The sequence below is a fragment of the Aphelocoma coerulescens genome, chromosome 4 (genome assembly GCF_041296385.1).
Source record: "Aphelocoma coerulescens isolate FSJ_1873_10779 chromosome 4, UR_Acoe_1.0, whole genome shotgun sequence".
Classification (NCBI taxonomy): Eukaryota; Metazoa; Chordata; class Aves; order Passeriformes; family Corvidae; genus Aphelocoma; species Aphelocoma coerulescens.
In genome coordinates, this window is record NC_091017.1 from 21,701,336 (window position 1) to 21,727,895 (window position 26,560).

At 41.0% G+C, this 26,560-nt stretch overlaps 1 protein-coding gene across 1 annotated transcript in view; it reads right to left on the minus strand.

Moving 5' to 3' along the window:
- Positions 1-21,561: 21,561 nt before the first annotated feature.
- Positions 21,562-26,560, minus strand: part of SNCA (synuclein alpha) — a 63,627-nt gene continuing 58,628 nt past the window's right edge. The window contains exons 5-6 of the mRNA XM_069013047.1: positions 23,164-23,253; positions 21,562-22,191 (exon numbers count right to left, since the gene is read on the minus strand). Of these exons, the coding sequence (XP_068869148.1) occupies positions 22,159-22,191; positions 23,164-23,253 (123 nt within the window). The 3' untranslated portion in view covers positions 21,562-22,158. The remainder of the gene's footprint in view (positions 22,192-23,163; positions 23,254-26,560) is intronic.

Sequence of the window (26,560 nt, forward strand, 5' to 3'; positions counted from 1 at the left end):
GCCACAGACACCAATAAAAACAGTGAAACAGGTAACAAATCAAACTTCACATGGGGAAAAGGGTAAGCATGAGAGTGTAAACCCTGCTGCACTTCTCAAGGTGAGCAAGAAAACAGAAACTGTGCAGACACAAAGGTCCCTGAAACAAAGCCCAGCGCTGGAGCCAGCCAAGGCTGTGTGATTCATGGCATTGAGGATCCTGGCTTCTGGGAAGGTCTGGCATCTTGTACATAAGTAGCAACAGCCAGCTGGACAAGGACCAACTCTGACAGCAACAGCAGCACGTGTAACAGATGGAAATGATAAATGCTGACAGGAGGTTCCTGGATTAAATGTGCTTATATTAACCTGCACTGCACTGTTTTTTTATTTCTGCACCTCCAACCCCTTGGCTAACCCTTCCTTGGCAAGGTTTCCCTGCTCCAGGGCAAGGTGCAGGAGCTAGATCTGAGCCTGAGTAAACAGCATCTTAGCAAAAGTACAGTGAGAGTCTTCAGGGTCAGCTTTCAGACACTGGCTCCAGTCCTGGCCTGGCATTAAGCCAGAGCAATCCAGGCTTGCTCTAACCTGTGACAACCAATTAGGACCACCAAGGGACCACTGACCAGCAGAGATTTGACATCTGTATGAAACACTTCTCCATCCCTCTCTTACTCATCCTCCTAACACACCTTCTCCTTGGAGTCCTACACTAGTAGGGGTATGCTGGCAGTGCTCCAAAGGCCACCTCGATGAATATAAAGGACAAGCAGAGGAATCAGGCTTGCAAACTAATCAGACTGTGGCTCATTGGAGACTGAGCAGGGGTTTCAGAACTTCCTTCAACTCTTCTTTTTTTTTTTTTTTTTTTTTTTTTTGTGGAATCATTTTGCTTTTTCAGGAATCCCATCTGAGGAGTAGAAGGCAGAAATGGCCTCTTTCCTCTTCCACAGACACATTTCACTGTGAAGATCTGCCTGCAGCACAGGAAAAGATTGGAAAAGCTGCTGTTTCTGGAACACCTAGCAGAGGTTTGATTACACAAACTCAATTTTTGGTCAGCAACCCTTTGCTAATGCAACAATTCTTCCTGTCACACCACACATACCAGTGGGAATTTGTAGCTTCTATATACAAGCTGGAGAAAAGGAAAAAATACTCTTGCCACCTTATTCTACTGAAAAAGCCACCAAAAGATAAGAGGCCAGCAAAATTTTTAACTTGGAAAGCAAGAATATTTGCAAAGTCTTGTTTAATATCTATACTCTTCTGTTTCACAAAAACCCAAGTTCTTACCTACTTTAGGCACACAGAATACATTCTGTGGACAGCAGAAGAAAGCTGCTGTATTGTAAACAGGGTGCCAAAATGCCTCCCCAACACCTAGCTCTAGCCTTCATTGGTATCAGTGAAGTCAGCAGAGCAGCACCATGCCCGGTTTGTCTGGAGTAATGATTGAAGGTGCCAATCTCCCCCGTCTGTGACAGCCACTTAGGGGAAGCACAATGCTGTCCACGCTCATTTCTGGGCCCAGACACAGGATGTGCAAAGACACCATGTCCTCCTGGAGAGAGCTGAACCCTGAGCTCTTTGCTTCCAGATCTCTGCATGAGAACATCTCATCCCTTCTCCACACATAAGATTGCATATGATTCAGTGAGAGCTCCATATGTGACAGGTTAAGGACAGTGATACAGATACCAGTCACTTATGTCTCATAATACCTGAACTTCTAAGCAGATGTCAGATCAGATGATATTAGTAGTGATGTCTGATTTTCCTCCTCCACTGGAATTAACGAGGTTCACCAACACCAGCCCAATGCCAATCCATGCCTATGCCAGAACTGAAATATCAAGTGGGTTTGAGGCTTTTCCATAAATGTTGCATGAACGTATTTTTCTCAATCTGAAGTATGAGAAGCCTTAACCAGGCAACAATTACCCCAGAGTGCCAGTGTCTGCTGTGGGCAGAGAGTGGGAATGCTTATCAGCAGGCAGGTGACTGGCACCTCCAAGGGAGGCAGCACCATCCTCTGCAACACCTCCCTTTCCTCGGAGACACACTGAGCATCCAGCTTCCCAGGAGAGACAAAACCTTGAGATCCTGAAGAAAAGCTCTGCAGCTTTGTTTACACTTGACATTCAATATATTACATAAAATCCACTGAGCTTCAATTCACGAAAGCAGGTGATCACAAACTTTTTGAACATTTCCCTTTACAGTGCACAAAGACTGGTACAGCACATTCCTTCCTTTTCCAAGTGTTACAATGCAACAGCATGTGGTAACGCAGATTCACCTTCAAGCACTGTGAAAAGTAAACATCTGCCATTACCTGATTCCTGGTAATACTGTAGCACCTATTCAAAAACTCTCTCTGAAATAAACAAAAGCAATAAGCAAATTTAGGTATCACTCACCAGTACAATAACCCAAAGGAGCAATTGGAAAGCATCTGGGGCATGAAACGTGTGTTTATGACTGTACAGCACCTAGCACAAACGAATTTTGAAGTTTGATTAGGCTGAAACCCATATACACTGCTGTACAGCAATTAAGATCATTATTAACATTAAGAATTAAAACACAAGCTGACCATGTTGCTATGGAAATACAAGAATATGGCAAATACACCCTCCTGAACAGGAGCCAATAATTAGGAATGGCATAAAGGAAATGAGCCTAAAATTAATTACTAAAATAAAGAGGATTTCTTTAAAAACAGAAGGAAGTAAGCCTTGCTTGGTCAGGCATCAGGAAATACAGGTGCATTAGTATTTGCACTGATCTTTACCTCCAATAATAACATTTCCAGTAGCATAGCTACAAAAAGGATGGGAAGAAGAAAAACGAAGCAAATAAACAGAAAGTAGATAAAACCAGTTATTAATCTAAAATATTTTAGAAGCACAAGCTTTCTGTCTTATAAGAAACAATGTTGCTTCCTTTTCTGGTTTGAAAATGAAAGCTCTACTACAATATATCAAGATAAACAATCTAAGTGCCAAAAGGCAACAAAAGTGCTATTCTTCACTGAAAATTTATACACCAGCCAATGCAGGGATGCATCTAGAAGAGAAAGATCCTCTTTGGACTTCCTTTCATCACCACATTTCCATCTGGTAACTTCAAATCAGAGCATGTATCTCCCATGCCTGAGTCTGCATTTCTCTTAAACCTCAGGTAGGCTGGCCCCGTCTTCCCCCAGGTCCTGAGTCTTTCCAAACTCTGTGTCCTATTCCAACCTATGGAGACACCTGAGTTGGTAACTGAGAATTGTCAGAGTACCTCTATGGATCAGAGAAGGAGTAATTTAAACAAATTATGGATAAACTTAATAGAAGAGCAATGGAGAGGTCCAGGAAATGACAGAACTTGTTCAGGAAAGCAATGAGCAAGAGGGGACAGAAATGCTTTTGCTTTCCTTTCCCCACAACGCAGTCCATCTCCTGAGAGGTTTGCTTTCATCTGTTGAAAGAAACCTGCATCCAAAATTTCTCATAGGATCGCCTTCCCTGAGGTTCTGCTGTGCTCTTACCTAAGAGATCTCTGCTGGTTTGTGTTTTTGCTACTCTATTCTCACAGCTTCTGGAAATTTCCTTGCATACTGGAAGTTATTCCCCAGCAGAGGTGATTGATTTTTCACACACAAAACATTCTGGTGATTCTGAAGGGATTTATTTTTTTGTGCTCATATGTTCTTGTGCTGATTTTCCCTCAAAATTGTGGCTGAGAATATAGTTCTGTCCTCTTTCTGGTGGAAAAATATGACATATAGGGACAAGGACATAACTCTGTTATCTAAATTCTAGGCAGCACACAGCCTTTTGAAATACTGATATATCACTGCTTGAAGACACACTTCTGAGCTGGACTCTCACTTCAGCATTAGGAAGCAGGGAAGACATTCTCCCACCTTGAAACATACATTTTGGGCACAGGCACCCCCACTCAGAGCAGTGGATTCAAAAGCTCCACTCTTTCTGGATTGCCCTGGTCAGCACCAGGCGACACAAAACATATGCAGAGCAGAGGAGCAGGCTGGTCATACAGACATTTAAAGGGTAGGGAGCAGGAAAATACACACACAAACTGTATCTGTACACCAACTCCCCATCTTGCCCTGGGTGGAAGACTGGTGCACACAGCCAAGAGCTGTGCAAGCCCCCATGTGAGCAGCCTGGTTTTCAAAACAGATGCCTAATAAATTATATACATCTCTATTCGCATCCCGGTAACAATTTGTGCTTTTCTTTCCCCATGGGCAGCACACAGAAATACATTAATAGTAATTTAAATGCCAGAGGTTATGGAAATTTTTCAGTAGAATAAAGTCTTATACAGCACAAGTAAAACAGACTTTATGAACAGAAAACATTTCCACAACAGTCAGGGGAAAAAAAATGGATTATTAAAAGTGACTTATCATTTTTCATTTAAAGACACCACCACCAATAAAATCAGTTCTTTGCCCTGATGCAAGTTCCCTTAGAGGCAGACTCCATCACTTCACGTTGGGCTTGGAGTTGTGTCTGAAGCACCAAAAGAAGATTGAAGAGTTACCTGGAGTAAAATAAACAAATTGCAGTACGAAGCCTGTGAGTATCTGAATGCTGCTGCTCCTTTGAAAAATGTTACGCTATATTAGAAGAGTGGCAGGCAGGCCTGTTTCTCATTTCATTGCTCTGAATTGTCTAAGTATTTAAGGGTCATTGACTAGGAATATTTTTCACCCAGGACCAAAGAAGGAAGTACCCATTGGTAGTGATTATTGAGCACAGAACAAGATATCATTCTTGTGTTCACAGAAAAACTCAAGCACTTCCAAAAAAACTGAAGCTGAGCATCATGAACAAACTGCTGATAAATGACTGAATCTTAATTAGAAAAAGAAAAAAGCCAATATGAAATACATGCTTTTAAAAAGAAAAGAAAGGAAAAGAATGATGACGGATGCTACTATTCCACACACTTCAATTGGTTAAGATCTCTCTCATAAAGAAAAGAACCACTAGAGAAAACCAGATCCAGATAGAAAAAAATATCAGCGACCAAGAGAGAACATCACATCAGCTGAAGAGGCAAGCAGGAGCACCATGCCAGTGCTTTGAGCAGCACGCTCTACTCCACAGAGGCTTTGTCTGGAAAGCTCATTTACCATTTATACTTTATAGGCAGTGTTCCAATAGCTGGTCTAATCACATAATTCTTTTTTTCTAATATTTTCAGGAAGCCACGCAGGTTGGAAATGTAATACAGTGTCTGGTAGCTCGTGAAAGGGCTGTAAATGTGAGCAGAAAGGATAGAAGACATTTGTTTCCATATTTTCTAAACTGAATTCCAGCCCAGGCATTGTTGAAAATTGGATACAATACTAAGAAATCTGTATTGTATTGACAAGGCAATAATCAGAACTGAGTTCTTATACTGAACTGGAACCCAGTTTGGACCTGAGATACCAAATGCTCTATCAGCAAATTTTCAATTGTGAAGCATTAAAAGGCAAATTTTTATTGCAACTCTCCAGCCTCTGCACCTGCTCTAGATAGAAACAAACTTGTTCACTGAAACTGGAAATAGAGATAAAAATGTATAAAGTGGGAGGAGAACAACAGTGCACTCATAAACAGCATCTGTCTTCAGAAGGGAGATGTAAAAAGCTGGAGAAGAAATAACGAGTTTTATAGAGGCAATGAGAAAACAAAGATAATTAAAAACAAAACTAGAACTCTTTACCATTATGATCCCCATATAATAGCTTCCCCACAGGAAAATAAAGGAACTACATCTGAATATACATCTATGGGGGAAGAAAGTTCTCTTGGCAGCAGAAATAAGTGACAAATCTTTTTTGTTTGTTCGTTTGTTTCTTTTTAAATTCAGATGAGCACCAAAGAGACAACCTCAGCTCCTGTAATGCTAGAAACATTCTGGTGCCATCAGTCTCTGGTCACTAAAGGACACCCAGCAGAGGCAGGATCACTGTCACCTTGCTTCCCCAGCAGCTTCTCTCTGCCTGTGCTCCCCAGTCTCCAAGTAAGATGGTATGCTTGTTTCTGTAGAGAAACAAGCCCTGTCTATCTGTTCAGCTGAGACAGTAGATGTAGAAATTCATTTCAGTTGTATTAATCCTTTCCTACAAATGCTAATAAGTGGAAACATTGCCTGGCCCATGCAGCAGTGTTCTGGTCACCCTGCACTTATCCAGCTCCCCCACCACCCGAGCTCCAATACTCATTATCCACCTCAAAACATCCCCTCCAATCATGTAACTGTATGTGGTGCAGACATCAAGCTGTCTGGAGAACTAAAATGCAAATAACTACCAACAGTTACACCTTTCTTCCTGCCCATTAGGAACATTCTCCAATCTCCAATTCTCATGTGGTTTTAGCTGCAGTTAAAAAACACTTTTCAGGAATAATACCACACCATAACCAAAGTTCTGGCAGATGGAATCCACACCCTGGTCTTGTAGGCAGTGATGGACAGAACTGTACCTGTTCCTCCATCTCTCCAGAAACCTTTCCAGTAGGAGAGATGCAGGCAACCTCACCCAACACCCTGCCACATCCTAATGAAAGATAGAAAGGCAGCTGAAAGCACAGACTGCACATACAACTACTGCTGCAGGGATAGCAAAGATCCCATTTCAAGGCTAATCTAAAAACCCTACTGTGCTGTGCATGGAAGTCTGCCAGTGCTTTAAGAGCAGGAGGTGACTGTGTGCCAAAGGCACATTTCAGAGCACATATATGCCAGGGTGTAAAGATTGTTTCCTCTTCTTTTACACTCTGTTGTTAATAATGCAGCTAAGTTTAAAATACTGCGCACCCAAGGTCTCTGGTGGGAAGCAAAGCCCTTGCAGCTGAAACAGCTTAAGCCAAGAGTTTCCCTTCCTGCAAGCCCTGTCTGAAGCAACAGCTGTGTCTGCCAGAGCGAGCCTTGCCTTAATTCCCTCTCCAGACAGTGAGGTCAGGCTGGCAACAAGACAGTTTTCTTGGAACAAGTTTGTTTCAGAAAAGGCAAACACAAACAACAGCCCAATAACAGCTCCATGTAAGCAGTAGTGGAGCTTTAAAACCAAACCTTTCCGCTCTGTCTCCACGTTGCCTATGGCTGCACGCTAGGGCCCACCCCTGCTGCTGCTTCTTCACCTCCCCTTCTTCTTTGAACTCACCGAGCACATATTGTACAGCAGATGTGGGGAGCTGCCTGCCCTCCTACCTTCCAGCCGCTGAAGCTCTTAAGTCAGGTCTCTGCTGAAAAAGCTCTCAGAGACTGTCATGCCCCTGACCTTTTCTGTTGTGCTCATTTCTGTAACTGTTTGTATCACTGAAATGAAATGCCCGAAACATACTCTGTAGGCTCTTTATCTTTGCCCCTTTCCTTGCTCTCTTCATGGTAAAACCGATGAGCAAATCCCTGGAGGTCCCACCTGCCCCCAGCACCATTGCTACACTGTTCTCTCACGTGGGGAAAGAAATAAGCTACATTTTTCCTCTGAGAAACAAGATTGACTATGACTCTGGTGCACAGCTGAGAAGTATGTAATCCTATTTATCACTTGCAATAAAAGTCTCCAAGATACCAACCAAAAATTTAAGCTTTTGGGTGCTAATTAGAGCAGGCTGGCTGACGTTTTTACAAAGTTTTCTTCACATTTTTGACCAAACGCTTGGCAAAGAGTATCAAATAACAGCAATAATCATCATCAACCACACAAACAAACAAAACCCCAAGTCCAACAAACAGACACAAAAAAGAACACTTTGGATTCTTCAGACTCTTAAAGAAGCACTTGTTATGAATTCAGCAATGCAGGTCAGGTTAAGATACATGTTCAAAACAACTTAAAGTTGATGCAAAATGCAACAAAAGCTCTTTCCCTCTGCTAAGGGCGCCTATAAAGCAGTTTATCTGTTTGAGTCATCTCAGTTTTTGTGACGGCATCAGAGGAGACAAGAAGCCTACCTCCTCCAGACAAACCACTGAAGTTAGCAGATGAACACTAAATTTAAGCAGAACCTACCCTTCTCTCTTTGAAGGATTTGCTCAAGTTTCTCAATATTCTGTCAACATCTGCGTGCACAGAATTGAACATATACCATTTTCCTGGGCTGCTTTTCCTTCTCTTTAAGGAATAACACAGGGCAGAGGAAGTGTCAGAGTATCATGCAGCCCTTGTCACTTGTCAGTGTTATTTCATACTGTTTTCTTAGCAACTCCTGCTGAGATTCATAAACTGTTTTCACATAAGGATTACTAATGAAGTTCAGTCTCATTCTCCAGCCCCCCATCCAGCCCACAGTGCAAAATATAGCTGTACTTTGGATTTCGAAGACTGACTAATCATGCAAGATATACCTATCATTTATCTGTGGAGAAGGCAGCAGTTTCTACAAGAGGATTCCTGCCTTTTGCCCCTTTGCTCAGCTCTGCATCAAGACAGGACTATTTTGTGGGCAAATCAAGGCTTCTAATCACAGAATTTCAAAACGGGAAAGGTTGGAAGGGAGCATTGGTGGGATCATGTGGTCCAACCTCCTTGCTCAAGTAGTGTTGCCTGGAGCATACTGCATAGGATTGCATCCAGGTAGTTCTTGAATATCTCCAAGGTTGGAGACTCCACAACCTCCCTGGGCAACCTGTTCCAGTGCATGGTCACCCACACAGTAAATCAGAGCCTTCAATCCCAATGGAAGGATTAGCAGGTTTCAATGCCCTACTCTTTAGGAAGACTGCTCACCATTAGCAGGTAAAGGATGATTGATCTAGTATTTATAGTATGAATCTGGGAGTAAAGATGTACCTTAAAGTGCTGTCTTAACCTAAATTTTAATATCTTGGCACTGAGAAAATTCCCTAAAACCCAATAAAACTGATGATGGCATAGATCTCTTAGAAAAACTTGGCTAACAGATAGCCTTTCCCAGATCAGGTAGTTATCCCTTCCAGACTGTATTTTACAGTCCCAAAATACTTGGTGTTAATATTCATCCTCTACTAACAATTTCAAAGCATCATAAAAGTCCTGCTACATTTCCACACTGTTAACCATTTTCAGGTTTAGGGTCTTTTTTCAAAAGCCTTTGTAGATAAGAAGAGACAGAAAGTTCCAAGGTAAGAAACACTTGTCTGTGCATCATAGATTTCTCTGTGCAGCCTTTATGAAGAGCACATCTGGAACAGAGAGAGGAAGAAAAGTCTTGCAGAAAAGCAAACCTTTAATAAATTGGTTGCATGCCAGAATCTGTCAGCTGTGTGACTCATTCTGTGGTCGTTTCTACTGTAACAAATTACTGCTTTTCCAGGTTTGAATTTTCTCACTCGCTGTTTTGCTACAGCACTGCACGAAATAACCCAGCTCTGAGCACCCCACTGTGGGAGTGCAACATGCAGTTAATCATTAGCAATATTATTATGGCAAAGGACGGATAAGGGTGGTAGTGCAATCCCTGAATAAAGCAATATTAAACAAATAAACAACGGGCAGCAGCAGGTGGATTCAAAACAAACGGCAGGCCATAATTGCAGTAGGCTGTTTTACACTGAGGCATCAGCTTGAGTCCTGCCTCAGTTTGTCAATGTTACTGCCATCAAGCAGCCACTTATTTTCCTATTTCTAAACATGGTAGTGGCCACAGTTGTTCTGAGAGGGAGGATCCAGATTTTCAAGCACAAAGAGCACACCTACCAGCACCTAAGGGCAGAGAAGAAGGCAGAGTATCACTGTCTCCCAGTTCTCCCTTTCCTCACAATGCATCTTCTCTTCAGCATTTCTGTTATCCTTGCTCAGCTTCACTACCACCCTCTCTGCATGTCTCCTCTGTCCTAGCCTTTGGATGGCTGGTGCAAAACCTAAAAGGCATTCCATAGATAGACCTGACATTGTCTTGAGCTCCAGGGTGGGTAAGAAGAGAAACTGGAAGTACACAAGTAGACATGAAAAAACAAAGGAGGCTTCTGGTGTGAAAAGGACAGGCTGGAAGATGTCCCTTGCTGGGCATTTCTATAGTATTTCCAGAGATTGGAGGAGAAAGAACTGGCTTCACTCCCACACTTTCCCTGGGGACTTGCCCCAGGGTTTTTAACTCACTGAAAGAATAAATTTAAAACTCAATTAAAAATTGCAAACCAAAAGCACTCCCCACCTCAAAGCTCTGTCCCCTGTAAAATGACTGTTGAGGTAGTCCAAGGTGAGGGTGACAGGGAAGAGGCTTCCTGAAAAGTCAGAGCTGATACAAGAAATATGAATTCACTAATATGAAATGAGATGTATCTGGAACAAAGTTACATGATTGGTTTCAGAATGGCTTAAACAGAACATACCTCTTTTCTTCCATTCCAGTAGATGTTGGTTTCCCTCTGTGTTACAGGCTACAAGTGACAAAAGGATGATGACTTCTAATCAACAGTAATTTAAAAATCCAGAGCAGAACCAATGGATTTGGGGTTTTGTGGGATTCTGATTATTAGAAATCCCCCAATCCCTGGTTTTGGGCTTCTCAAATTTTGGGATTCTAGAATTTTGGGATCGTCTCACCAGGGCCAGCTCAGGATCAGTTCTGGGATCCACTCCAAACTCAAAGTTGGAGGTGCCCAGCATGGCTGTGGGGTTTGACATTGGAGATTTGGGGTTTTTTGGGATTCTGATGGTGCCAATCCTCAATTCGCAGGAATTTTGGGATTCCTACCAGTGCTAGCTCAGGATCAGCACTCAGATCCACCTCGAAGTCAGAGGTGTCCAGGCCCACAGTGTCTGTAATGTGACTGCAAAGACAAGAAGCTGCACCCAAATAAAAGGAAAAACCAAGAAAATCTTCCTAATCATGTCCATCACACTGACTTTTGTCCTGGCATCTCTAAAGCTAAACACTTGCGAGGTCAGACTTTGAAAATGTCCAGAAAAAGCTGCTATTTAAATTCAGAGGTGAAGCATTTTAGGTGCTAGCACAGTAACCCTGAGTTCCTGGAACAATACTCAGACAAAAGGTTGTGTCTGTCTGTAACCCTGATATTTGTATTTCTGCGTGTCCACCAGCACATGACCTAAAGATTGACCTGGAAACTCCCCTTGCTTCATCAGCCTGTTTAGCTGCACAAGACACTTCAGGCTGTGTCTGCACACGTGGCAAAGGAAGGAGACAATGGCAGAGCAGCAGCAGGCAGGCAGAGAGGAGGAGGCACTGTGATTCAGATGCACTCACTGACTTGCCTGACTCGGAATTAGTTTTACACCATTATGTCACGAGATTAGCTGGAATACAAACAGCTTACTATTAGTTGGTGAATTGCTTGTTCAAAGGTCTCTGCTCTAAACAGACTGAATGCTCCTCAGCTCCTTGTGTGACAGCCTGAATGGCAAATTGTGTTTAATAAAAGAAAAAAAGGCATATTGGTACTACAAATCAGATGAGAGCGTTTTGGTGGTTTTTTAAAGTCCTTTTAAAGAAGAATCAATAAAAACCCAGTACATAAATGATGACATATGAATAACATTCTTGGTAGGGTTTTTAAGGTGTATTCAGACATAGCCCCGAAAGGTGACGCTGGTTTTAAAGAAACCCTACAGCAAGGTTAGACTCAACATTTGGGGGATCATTCATCTGAAATAATTCTAGTGATAAACCTACAGACCACCAGAATTTGCTGGGGGAGGGAGGTGAAGGGAGGAAGACCTTTTGGTGGCATCCTAACAAAGTGAGGGTTTGCTGAGTGCTGGTTTACCTCAGTACCTGATGTTCAGCTGCCAACAGTACTCTTCAGTTTCCCCACCCTTTCTTCAGCAAATTCAGGAACATTGCATTGGAGGGTCAGAAGGCAATCCCCAGCAGGTCAGCCTAAAAGCAAGGGTATTTTCCAATGGATGCTGAAAAACAATCTCCCTCACCCTCAAGGGTGTGTGATTGGTTGCAAATGGGGAACTGCTGGCATTTAAAGCCAAAGTATTTCCCAACCTTTCTCTGCAGTGTTGTTGTTTATTTGCATGGCACTGGGGATATACCAGGTGTTCTAAAAAGCCACAAAAACTCACCTCCCTTTCAGCTTTGTAAATAGCAGCTAATGCATTTACATTCTTTGTCAGCATTGTTTCTCCAACCTAGTATTTTAGAGCCCCTTGGCCCAATCATGTCTAGGGCCTGAGGATGCTCTCCTAACATCAGCAACAAATAACAACTGAAGCCCCTGGGATTTCTGTAACTACTGAGAGGTGAAACAGTCTGCCAACCTGTCCAGAGAATTCACAATCTCATAAAAACCCACAGAAATGACACCAGCAAGCTGGCTGATAAACTGGACATGACAGCCAGAAGCACTGATCTTCCTACAACCAGTATCATTAAAAATGCCACTGCAACTACACCACAGTGTGAAACTGGGTGAAAGCCAAGAGGAAAGGGATAGGTCCCTCTGTGCTTCAGCAAGCTTTTCTCAAGTGATAGGTGAAGCCTTGCATACCCACAAAAATTGTAGCAAGTTACTTTTAAAGGTAAATCTGATAAGCATCAGCAAAAAGAGAGGCAGAAATTTGAAGCCCAAAGGCAGAAATGTGAAGCAGGAGGAGGAAATGAGTTATTTTAAGAATTTTGAATAGCAGAGTACTGTGCAAAGTGGGATTCAAAAGCAACAGCAAGGTGACTCCCCTTCTGGAGAAGGAAATTAGATTGACAAGTGTGGAAATAAACTACCTGGATTGCAATGAGCAGATTAATTAAATCTGGCCTCTGAGGTCTGGCTGACTTTTAATTGTCCCTATAGTTGAAAATGGATTTTTCTCCTCTGGTGCATGTTCACACCTGGTTCTCACCTGGACCATTTATTCCAAGGCTCCCTCATGGCTCTGCAAACCCAATCTCACTATATTGTGACATGTAACTAAAATCACTGACACAGAAAAATGCCTATGGAGAAGCTATTGCAATGCTGGTTTCCATCCTCTATCTCTGTTGCTCTATTTTCCTTCAAACAGCCAAGACTCCTACTTACTATCTAGTAACGTGCCCAGAAAAATGAATATATTCATAATCATCTAGTTTAGAAATAATATAAATGGGAAAGAAAACAATAAAAAGGAGCAGCTTTCCTTTTTAAAAATCAGCACATGTCCAATTGTACTAACCCTGCACTTTCTGTACATTATGTCTCCTAAGAAATCCCACTGGGAATCGGGGATGTGCAAGGTTGTGACCTGATAGTCAACACATCTTGGGCTTTGTAACTGAACACTGTAAGATCAGCAGCAGAAAGACAAGGATAAAAGCTAACAAAGAAAATAGACTACTCTTTGGCAAGAGTGTTCTGGAAACAGTGTGGGAGTGAAATTCTTCCCAAACCCAGAAGGAAAACTCTAGGAAGGATGCACTCCAACTCCTGACACTCAGCACACAGTACCATAGCTCAGACTGGACTCTTGCTCCCCAATCAACAAGTTCAGAGCTAATCAGAGCAAGTCACAGCTCTCCTCTAGCCCAGGTATGATTGGGGTACAAACCCCTGTCCTCAGGTCAGCACGTGACTGTGGCATGATCCCAAGCCAGGGAAGATGGACAAACAAATATCTTCAGGTACCTCAGGTACAGCTGATGTTGTGCAAATCACTGATATCCATGTGAATATTCATGCTTCAGTTCATTTAATGAAAAAACTAGAGAGTTGTTTGCATTTTACATCTAACTGAGCCCAATCTTCACTTCCAATTTAAATTAAGAAGTTGGAGGCCAAGACCTGCTGTTGCTCTTTTCCACCACAGAATGATAAGTGAGATAATAAAAAAACCCCTTGGGGTAATGTTTCCTTTTTTTAAAAGTCAGCCATCTATAAATAGTATGGCTTGGTCATTTTACCAGAAATACCTGCATGACAACAGGGAAACCTGCAAACTCATTCTTTTACACTTTTCCAGTTCAGTTGTCTTGATCTTGTCCTGTGTTTCTTAAAGTCACAAAAGCCATCTAGCCCCGGTAAAAGACATAAAAAGTGTGACAAGAGAAGGCAGAGGAAAAGAAACATTAAACTATGACAATTAGCCACAAATTAATTTCTAGCTCCTTATGTTCTTCTGCTGTATTATGTCCATATTGTTAAGTGAAGTCAGAGTAGCTTCAGAACTAGCAGTAATAACACCTCTCCGATCTGCAAGCACTTTGCAAGTACAGTTGGGGTCATAAACTCAGTTGAGGTGATTTCCCTACCACAACATCATAAGCAAATAGCAGAATTTGAATTAAAGTCTGCCTCTGTATCTTACAGTACCGAAGGACACCCTTGTTGTCCCAGCATTGTGGGATCTGTACTTGCCCACTGATTTAGTTTTCTGGTTATAACCCTTCATGCCCATCACAGACACAAGGAGCTGAAGGGACAGCCCTGCATTGGCTGTACTGCTTCTGCAGGTACTAAAGAAACAGCAAAGCAATACTTCCCACTTACCTCTAGAACACATCTGCTTTTTGCAACAGTGCAGTCACACATTCCTCTTCCTTTCCTTCCCTCTCCAGCTTCTGTGACGAGATAAAGTAAATCCCAGTTTTAAGCCAGCATCTTCTCTGGAATTTACATCCCTGTCAGCCAGGGGGTGGTGGAGCTGGTTCAGGTACTAAGCTGGAGATGGAGTAAGGCACAGGTACATAATTTTAAACAATGCAAAATCCTTTGATGTTGGGTAAAGTCAAACTTCTTCCATGACGATACCTGCACTTTGTCTAATGAGAAGCCTGGCAGGAACTTAGACAATAGTTTACAAAGAGTTGAAGTAGCCCACAGGGACTGAGAGCTGAACTCTGCTCCAACACCACTCATACTATTTTCCTGTAGATTTCAAAAGGGTCTCCAGGGGCAACACACTTGACTCTGTTCTCCTGACCTCCAGTTTAACAGTATTATCCTCTTACTTCACCTAAGTTTCAGTAATATTTGAGGTCCTGTCGAACAAGGGAGTGAACAGTCATGGAAGATGCAAGGACCTTTCCTCCAGCAACCTTGTGACATGTAAGACAAGACAAAGTGATTAAAGAGAGAAAACAAGTGGGTGATTTATCAACATGTTAAATGCAGTTTGTCCCCAAAAGCTCTCCTCTCTCTGCCTGTTCTTGTCTCTCAGATCTACCCACCCTCCTGAGGGAGCAAACACTTGTGCTGTCATTCTAGACTGACTTGCATTACTCAGCTAACATCCTCCCAGAGCTGCCTTGCCATCAAGTTGCTCTGCTAACATTCATCTATTCAGCTGTATAGTCAAGCTCAGGACAACTCCCTTTATTTAAGCAACATAGCTTATCTCCTGATGAGAGAGAGACAGACTTCCCTGATTTAACATGATTGTTTGCATGGTGGTCTACCCTTGATAGGAAGAGGTTGTTGGCAGTCATATAGGAGCCAGTGTTCCATGGGCACTCGGGTTCAGAAAAGCCATGCTGTTCTTAGGAGCAGAAGGGTTGCCAAAAAATCCAGTGTGTAACTAGGAAATGCCAGGATTTCTGGGTAGGGTGCTTTTATTATCATGCTCAGTTAAGTGGAACTGGCACTGTGACAAGAGCTTCAGAAAGAGCACTAAGCACAACATGGGGGAGAAAAAATAAGAATCTGGACTGATGGAGCTGTATCATCAGGAACACCTACTCCAGAGGGGTAGTAGCAACAGTGCATCTTTATTACACAGTGTATTTCACTGGAAAGGAACAAATAATGTCAGTAACACTGCACTGTAGGTAACATAAGCCACATATGGATTTATACAGTTACGTGGTTATACCTGCAAAACTCTGCTAATGCAGGTTTGGCCTCAGTTGTGAGGGCTTGAATTTGGCAGCTTTCAAATGTTACCTAGTATTTATATTAAATGCCTTAAAAATGGATTCCTTGAATTTGGGATAATTCCCCACCCCTGAAGACAATTATTAAAATAGTATCAGTTATAGTATCTCAGCATAGTGGCTACACATACTGAACAACAACTAACACCAAGAAAAGACTCATCTGTCTGTGAATGTCTGTCTGTGATGCTGTCGCTCTAGTGCACAGCAGCTGCCTTTGCACAGAATGGAACAGACTGGAATTGCCATCATACTTGAATTCGTTGAGCTTTCATAAAACTGAAAATGAAAATTGAAGGCTTTCAAAAGTCCATTTACTCCACACCTCACAACATCCAGTTATTCAAATGAAATATCACTCTCGCTGCAAATCTAGGCCAGAAAGGAACTTGATTTTGGAATGAGGAGGCTGAGTAAAAAGGAGGAATTTTGTTTCAAGGGTTTTGTCAGAGATGCCATCACCTTTCTTTGCCAAGGAAAGTTGACACTTACTTAGTGGACTGAGATCACAGATTTCATTTCTTTTTGGCCTTATTATGTATCACTTGTAAATCACTGTTCCTTATATTCTCCCCATTAACATGTTTTCCTATTTTATTCAACAGCACTGTTATGTCTTCTTGCTAAGGCTGCTCCTTTTGAGATGTTTCTGGTTTTGGGAAGTAGGCAATGCAGCCATTTCAGCAGGATGCTATCTTACCAACTGCTAACATTAGATGACCATCTTTGTTATTTTTGCAAGGCTTCATGGAATTTTACATCTGAAATTCACATGAATAAAATGCCTGGCCAAACAACAGAGGATACAATCCTAAGGGCATTGTTCAGCTCCCTCTTCTATTCAGGAGACTGATAAAATCAGATTTCATACTTTGTTTTTTATTTATTATCTAGTACGCTCCTCAGTCAACTGCTTTTGTTTTCCTGGTAGCACAGAGGATTTCAGAAAAAAACAGAAAAGGAAACTCAGCATAAAAAGCTAGGTCTCCTCAAACAGCACAGGAATTCTGGCTCATGGAGAGTGAAGCATCCCTGTTCTGAATTTACCTGGTTTCTCGAGGCTCCAGTCCCTGGAAGCACTGTAAAGCCATGGGCTATTTTCTATCATTAGCCTCTCACACCAGAAGCAGTGGCCAGGGCAGGGAGGCAGGATGAATGCCAGCCAATTCTCAGCAAGGCTCTCCCACCTGTTTTTTTTCTCCAGCCTCCTCTGCTGTCCTTGAACAGCCACTTTGCCTCACCCTCAGTACCTTCAGGTATTGCCTCTGCCTTTTCGTGTCTTTGGCTACAGCAGGGATGGAGCAGAGCAAGGGGCAGACGAGCTGCCATCTTTTCAGAGGGAAGATCAAAGACTAAAAACCCCAGTTCTCCAGGCATGCTTGCAGCCTTGTCACAGCGTACTAGACACAACGGCTGGAGTAAAATTTTGGAACAACATGGACACTCATCAACAGGTACAGGGTAAGATCCAACCCTCTGAAAATTTAGCAGATTAGTGGAGATATAGAAACCAATGGGACAGTGGTGGGCAGTAGGAAAAATAATAGAAGTTGAGGTATCCTCACAGTGGCCTTTCCATAAAAACATTACTCTAGTTAAATCTCAGGTTAATCATTGGAAGTACAGGGGTGCTTTGGCCTCCTGTGAAGAGCTCTCCTATGCTGCAGCTGAAAAACACACACTCATAGTCTCAGATATTCACCTTTCCTGAAGAATGTACCCTACAGATGTATCAGCTGCTGGTAGACTCTGACCTATGCAGAGATGTGAACATTAGTGGAAAATCATCAAAACCCACTTTTATGCATCCACTGGAGGAAGCATTTGTGAAAGCATTTATTCCAATATGGAAGAAATCTCATCTGACCTAGTTTCCTATTCTGTTTGTTACCTCCTGGCTGTCTCATCTGAGGTTCCACCTGCTGTTTCTCCATCTGCCAGTCTTTTTTATATCAGAGGAACCTTGTGAGTTACACGTTAAATGTCAGGCGGGCTGGAGAAAAGTTGTTTATGTCTGCATTTAAACAGATGATATTTCCATTAAAAGTGCATCATGGAGACACTAAAGGTTAAGATGTCATTTGCATTTGGTTGTTGTAACTCAGGCCTGCTTGTGTGAAAACTCATGCTATTGCTTCAGACCTTTGTATACCTAAGCAAAATGACCATTACCTGTGAAGCTCACTGTTAGTGTCTTTTCTAGTAATATTGAAAGCCTCAGGCTAGGGGCCAAAAAGTTACCAGGTAATTCATTTAAAGTCACTGGAAACCAAAACCACTATCAGGGAACCATCTGTTTCTCCCACTTACCTCCTAAGCTCTATTTCAGAGCAGAACATGAAGAGTTAGTTTGGATTAATGTGTGAATAAATATCAATTACCTGAAAGAGTAATTACCTCTAAGGTTGGAATACTTAAGGGCAACTACCCCGTTGAAAACCAGCATTTGAGGTATATTTTGCCAGCATAAAAAACCTCAGCTATGCTGAAAAAGGACTAAATTGTGGGAATATTAAGGTATCTATCTTTCTTTTTCTGCAACTTTTGCTATTCTTAGATATTTTGCAAAAGAATCTTGCTCATTTGATCTCTGCCATCTTAGTTCTATGCCGAGAGCCACTGGGAATCATCCAAACCCATGTAAGCCAACAAAAAATCTCCCTTTATTTTCAGCAAGTTAAGGATCAGGGAGCATCACCTCCATCACACATCATCTGTCTGACAAAAAAAGTACTGTATATCCACCAGTGCCTTGGGAAACTCTAGAATCAAGGGTTTCAGCAGTTATCTTCTCTCAAAAAAGCATTCAGAAAAGAACTGGAAACTCACCACGTCAGTGCAGACTGCCACATGTAATTTGTATGAGAAGATCAAATGTATACTGCAGCTATAGGTGCCCTAACATATCCATGTGAAGCCAGTAGGAGTCTTTTCACAGATTTCAGTGAACTTTGGATCAAATCTTAGAGGCAATTAAGCAGTCCCATTCTGTATATTAAGATTTTATGAATATGTGTAGGCAGACATTCTGTACCTGTCTTTCATGGTGCTCCTGGAATAATTGCAGCCATTAAATGGACAGCCATGGATCTTCCAGTCTCTACTCTGAGTTTGCTGCAGCTGTTTGACCCACTGTCCATGTCTGATTTTTCCATATGAGAATCCTTAAGCCTAGACTGTCCATGCTGTGAAAACCAGGATGAATGAAATCTGTGCTTCCTGACAAGATACAGGCATGTTACTTTTCTTTGAGTTTACGGCATCACAATTTACCTTCATTTGCCTACTGTCTTGAGGGAATGAAGGAAAGGCTTGGTGGGGAGAGGAAAGACTTGAAATTCATTATATGAAAGTCATGTAACACCAGTATTAACACTATGATTTACAATAATAAAAACATTGTTACAATGTGTTTAATTAGGAACCATTACAAGACCAATTAAAGTTGTCAAAATAGAACAAAAAAGCAACATGTGTTTTTCCCCTGGAGGAGTAGGATATGGTGAGGCTCATTATTAACTCTAAATTTGACAATAGAAGACTGCTTTTGCTTTGAGTTAAAATCCAAGCTCTTAGAAAAAAAGAGCTCAGAGTTATATTCCTCTCTGGCAGACATCGTTTAAAAAAATTTTAGCACAACAGAAGAAGAATTTTTTAATACCCAGAGTAGACACTTAAAAAAATCTGAACTCAGCAGTATCTATTTAGTTCAGCTTTAGCAACCAACACAGTTCTGATGTTTGCAACCTGCATGCCAGTATCCATCTTACTGCAGAAAATAAGACACAATGGCACTTAGTTTACCTGGAAAGGATGGTCAGGCAGCCCTTGAAGAAATCTAATTAAAATGCAGCTTGTTACCAGAGCAGTGCATCACACTGTGCTGCCATAGCAACCATGGTCCCATGGGCTTTTGAGGCCATCTGAGGGCATGTTTGCAGAGGCCCACAAGAACCAAACTGATCACCTTTAGTAAATTTGAAATGACCTAAACACTCGGAATGATTTGCTAATGTTACCAATGAAAGAAATTAATTAACTCTTACATGTTCAGACAGTGGACCAGTCTCAGGAGCAAATTTATTCTTATTGTTCTTTATGATATAACACTCCCCACAGCTAATTTAAGAAGTGCACAACTTATTTGCAACATGTGAGCAACCAATTAAAATTGATTCCCTAGGAGAGAAACTATAGAGCAATCAAGACCTGTGGGCTGTGGAAGAGAAGACGAATAACAGAAATACATGTTCTATGTAGACTGCTATTTCCAGTGCTATTTTCTGAAGTATCAGGCATGAGACTCATCTCAGTTGTTGCTTTTGGTGGATGATTCCCTGCTGCCACACTAGGGGAAAAAAATCACACTACAGGACTGGGCTTTTCTTCCCAAATCCTTCTCCTAGAACAGAAAGATCCTTAAACAACATAAAGATATATATATATAAAAGCAGTATCGTACATTGTACCTCATCCTAATATAATTTTCCAGGAATGCAATCAACAGATTTGTCACTGAGGCATTCATTTTTCACCATAAAGATGTCCAGGTCAAGAAACTCCTTTGACACATCACCTGTGAAGGAGACTGCAAACTGCTGGTGGGTTGCTACAGGTTACCACAAAAGTTTTCTGCAAAAAAGCACAGGACTTTAGGTTCCATTAAGCAATTAAACTGTTGATGAGAATACCTCAAAGTTGTTTTAAATGATCAAGGGGATTTTTCATTGTTTGAAGAAAATAAAAAAGAGCTTGATAGCAATTATTCTGAAAAAAATGAAATTCCTGAGAAATATTGAGTTGGGACTGGGGGATGACGCAGGAAATTGAAGCACTGGTTTTCTAAGCATCATGAAACCAGTGTGTTCATGTGATTTTTGGTTCAGAGTACTACATCATCAGCTCCCACTGTATTCAGATGGCACAGGCACTCACAGTTGGAAAGATCTATTTCATGTTGGGCATGCTACTACCAGGAAGGCTGCAGAAAGCCAGAAAGGAGCTCAATTCAAAAACAAATTGGAGAGTTCATCCTCCATGGATCTGGGTCTCTTTTTGAGCATACCAGTAACACACATTATGTGGTTGTGCCTAAGTCTCCTCACTTCCAAAACCAGACAATGATATTTACCTGTTACCTAGAACACTGGAAACAGTAGCACAAGTCAAGCTCAAAATCCTACTCGAGACCAGAGAATCTTTAAAACACAAAACCACTTCAGGTTAGAGGCAACACTAGATCCAAAATAACAAATAATAAAACATCACAGAAGTAAAAGCATCTCACATTTAAATCTTTTTACTATATGGAAAAATATCCAGGCAGCACATGTCTAAAAACAGACAGTAGACTGTACTTCTGCAAAATGGGACTTTATACAGGACAAACTCATTGCAACTAAGCCATCACTGTATATCCCAGCTCTTTAACAGCCTTGGAACAGTAATTCTTCAAAGGGCCTCATGACTTCCTGATAATTTGCTGCAGCCCATTATTAATGGCTTCATTCACTTTCAGGTTGTCCTTACAACAGCAAGTTTATTAGCCCTGCAAACGAATCTATCTGTCAGCAAAGCTGTGCCCAGCTGAGGTAGCAGCCCCGATTTTCTCATTCTTCACCATGTTTTTTGTACAGACTGGGCTTACATTTGCTGGTTTTGTTCCTCCAGTTCCTTCAAAAGAAGCAACACAGCTTGAATGCTTCAACAGGGACTTTTGGAAGGGAAAGGTGGCATTAGAAATCATCACTAATTTAGAAATTCATTTTTAATGGGTTACGTTTTATTTGCTTCAGTTGAACACCATTATTTACAGACACAAGTTAATAAAACACATCACAAAGCAATAAAATTTCAACAGCTAATATTTATAGGTGCATAGTTCATGCTCAATTACTTCTTTTTATATGTATAATACTTACACATATATATAAAGCTCTCACAATAAGTAATCTCTGCACAGAAAGAATAGTCATAGGAAACAAATGAAAACTGTATCATAAACAATATCAAATTACTGACAGCCTATCAACAAAACATGTACAGAATTAGAAATAAGCAGTAGACACTTAGGTGTTTTTACTTAATATTTTCTTTTTTAACTTTTAAACTTGAAGCCACAATATCCACAGCACAACAATGACTCTGCCAACCGGCTTTCATTTCAGCAGGAGGGAAATGCTGAAACAAGGTGGATGCAGTCACAGATACTCCAATCATTGCTGATGGAAGACTTCAAAATACACCGTAAAAACTGTAAAAAAATTTAACGACTGGGCACATTGGAACTCAGCACTTGTACAGGATGGGATGTCTTTAGTAGTTAGTAGATTTCAGGTGATAGAAAGGAAGGAAAGGACTCTCATGCTTCAGGTTCATAGTCTTGATACTCTTCCTATTGAGGGAGAGCAGAAATCAACACTACTGGTATTTTAGATAAAGACATCCTGTTTTCTCTATTTATTCTACTCCTGGTGGATTCAGTGCCCAAATACAGATTCTCATGTGATCAGGATATGACATTTACTTGTGTTTCGTCACATTTTCCAGATTCTGTACCTTACAAGTCATGGTACTTAGAGAAGAATTAGACTTTTACAGCAATTAACACATCATTCAGCTGATGCTGCCAGGAACTCCTGAGGCCACCCATGACTATTCACTTGGAGAGGAAGGAGGACTACCTCTGGGCTGAACAGCACACCAGGTGCTGCAGATCCTCATATGAGTCAGTAAATCATTTAAAGGAGTGTTTAACTGTGGACACATGACCAGCATCCATAATTTCAGTGATATTCAAGATATTACACGCAAGCCTTTAAGTCTTTTACTGGATCATGGCCTAAATTTTTTATACCTCTCATTTTCAGTCTAATTAACTATGCTACCATAAAACTGCTACTCCATCTACCAATGCATCACGCCAGACATTGTAGTAATATTTTAGATAGCTAGTTCATAAAAACCAACAAAATAATTTACTCCCATAATTGCATTAACTTAAGATCATGTTTCACAAAGCATGATGCATTGGTGAGTGTCCAAGCTATTAAAATAATCTATGAAGATGCAGTTTGTCCTGCATTCCCTATTAAACATATTAAAGATACAAATTTACTGTGGATTACTCAGAAACGCAGGCACAAGTGTTTTGAAACACACACACTATTTTCTCATTTAACTTCCTTACTATCAAAAAAGCAATTAATTTCTGATTCCCAGCACTATACCTCTGGCAGATCTTGAACAAAGAGGCCCTTGCAGCTCCCAGCATCAGCCTGGGTCAGGCTCATGTAACTGGAGCATGCAGGCTCCTCCTGTGCCCTTCTCTTACATGCATTCACAGCAAACACCACAACAGATTTACCTCTGGAGGCATTTCGTAAGCCTCGTTCTCAGGATCCACAGGAACATCTGTATTATTCACCATTCCCTCCTGCAGGAAACCTTCTTCATTCTACATTTAAAACAGGGAAAGAAAAGTGACAGTGACTGCTTGTCTCATCATTTCCACCACAGTGTGACTTTCCTCCCCACCAGAGCTTGACTTCTCGGCCTGTCCTTTGGTTGTGGGATGTTGCCAGGGGTGATGGAGAGGGAAGGGACATTAGTTGCAGAGAGATCTTCTCCATGTTTCACAGGGATATTCATGGGAATGACTACTGTCATCTTTTTGAATAGCTGAGATTCCATTTTTCTCTTGCCATGGACAGGCCAAGAAGTCAATCTGAATACAAGAACAGTACCACGGCCACCTTGCTAAGTATGTTCGGAAAATATTTTAACCCCACAGAAATGCTTTCGTTGAGTCACAAAACAAACCAAAACAAGGGGATTTTGTGCCTTAAGAAACTGATCTGGGAAAGAAAGTTCCACACAAACTGTGTAAGTATCACATTAATTCCTATTTAACTGCCTTGGGGAACACAGTCACAGGTATGCAAAAGTGCCTGTAAAAACAGGCCAATATTGAATAGTATCAAGACACGCAAATGAAACAGTAATTCAATTATCTATTTTTTAATGTTATAGGTGCATCCATCCTCTCATAAACCTTTATTTTCAAGTTTTAGCTTTTTCACAATACACTGCAAAAAAGGGAAAACATGCTGATTTTCTTTTTTCTTTCAGTTTTAGAACCTAACTGTATTGGAAAATGTTTTTTTCCTTTAATGGGTCATACCTTTACATGCTTTCTTATGTCAACCAGTATGCTACTCTATGCACTATTGGTGTACGATACATGGCATAATACCTTTTACCCAGCTTCTTGCTTTTTCTTTAGTATAGAAGCACTTCTATTTTATACAGCAATTTTATAAAGATCTCTTGGAATTAACAAGATTGCAGTGTTGTGACGAATAACTTGTTCAATAAGATTATTAAAGAAAAATTATTATTGTCCTAGAACTATGGCTACTATGTACCAAATGAAACAAAGGAAAAAAACCCACATTTCAGTTGGGCCAATCCTTTTTGTAGCTGTTACTACAGAAGTTCAGAGAGAAGAAACATGAGTACTGCCAGAGCAGAGGCTGCTGAGTTCATCCTGAACTGTAAGAAAATTGATATGAAAACAGGAGGAGTGTCTCAGTGGAACTATTGTGACCATGCTGATTTATAACAGGTGTCAATCTAGACAGAAATGCACTAAAAACCAATTACAGACACTCAGAAAGAAATTAATTTTAAAAACCCTACCTGCAGGCTGGTAGCATAGACAGAAATACAAAATTAAGTAAGTCATAAACCAGACTAATGAGATAATTCTTCAAATCTACAAATTATAATATAGTGGCACTAAATTAAATTTAGGATACAGAAAAAATAAGGACAAGAGAAGCTAAACCTGAAATTCACCTCTGAAAGCTTAATGCAAAATAGAATATAAGATGCAAAACAGGTGGCATTAAACCCTCTTTACCGTCACACAGTATTTATTGTGCTTCTCCATTTGCCACATACTGGTTTCCTCTGTGGTTTAACCAGGTGACCTTAGTCATAACACTCTGTTCCTCACTTTCTGCACCACCCCAAGCACAAACTGTGATTTCATCTGCCAGATACTAACCCTGTTCTTCCTTGGATCCATCACCTTTCTATACATATGTAGGTACACACTTTTGACCCTCATCATGGAAGTTTATGATGTGCAGAATTTATATCCATAATATGGATTCTTCTCTTCACCTCTTATTTCAGACTTTAAAAGGTCCAGTGTGGAGAGATATCTGATCCTACTGCTTCTCAGTGGGGCCAGATATGCTTTTTCCTTTGGAAGTGAACAGCACAGTCTGTGTGGAGACAGGGCCTGACTGTTCTGCCAAGTTCCCTCCATGCATGTGCTGGCTCTGCATCAACAACCTGTGCTGCTCTGTGGCATAGACAACATGGACAAATTCCAAAAATTCATTGGACACTGATGAATAAGCTTGCAAATGCCTTTATTTAGGTATCTAATAGGCACCTGTGTCTTCCAGAACTGCCAAAAATTTGAGGTGTTCAATATGACAGGTATTTTTTCCAGCATGAAATTATGAGAAAGACTAGGCCCAGTTACAGTTCTGCCTCATCTTATTAAAACACTTGAGTTCCTCAGATTACTTGACTTCAGTATTCACTTACCTTAGCGTCTAAACAAATTTTTAAGAGCATTTATGCCTACTTCCTTTTATCAGAAGTAGCATCAGTCCTTACCAGCTTTGATTGAAATAGCCAAACAGAGTGTGCGATGCAAATTTTACAGCTGTTACCGTGCCCTTGATCTAACAGATCAGCTCTAAGGACCTAAAGCTCCCATCACCTGCTCTCTTGCTTAATCCAAAACGTAATTTAATTTCTGCTTCTCCCAATCATTAAGGAACAGCTTCAGCTAACAATCAGTATATCAAGTAAAACTGTGCCCAAAGTCAGGCTTGAGGATGCACAAGAAAGCAAGCGTGCAGCTTAATGTTATCTGTAGCAAGAAAACAGATGGCAAGTGAAACTGCCAGGACCATTAGTAACAACAAGGAAAAAGACTTGCCAGCCAAATTTCAAATAAGAACTTCAAAGTTCACATGCTGTTTGCTTGTTAGGAACCTCTGCAATGGATCTGGACTGTCCATCAGGATTAGTGAGACACAAGGCATAAAAGACTGAATTTATCATCTTCCCAAATTCCTTCAGCAAGTTCAGGATGGAGATTTCTCTACAGCTTCAAATAAAACAATCAGCAGCACTAGAAAAATACAACATCAAGCACACCACCATTATTTTTCCAAAGGAAGTAAATCATAAGCTGTACCAAACCTCCAAGGGAACTCTTTGCCTGGGAAAAGTTTATCACCTTTGCCCAGCAGCAAACAGTAACACAAACACCACCATTCATGCTGATGTCACTGCAGTTCAGATGAGGATGACATTACTCAAGGTCATCTGTTACATATAAATGCATAGCAAAGGTGACCACCTCATTTTAAATGGTGGCATGCTCTGCTTCTGATCTACAGTCCCCCCAAAGTAAGGGTATCACAAAAGTAAATCACCACCCCCAGTAGCACAGAGCCATCTCAGGTAAACTTTAAATCATAATTTACCTCCTTTAAACCAAAGAAATGCAATTTTACATTGTCATGATCTATAATTCCATATCCTAATTCAGTTATGGAAGAGGAAAACCACCCAAAAGACCAATTCTTGTCTTAGTATGGAAGACACATTTTTCTCTAAAAGCTCCAACCTCTCTCAACCACACTGAAGGGTATTTCCAGAGGGAAAGATTT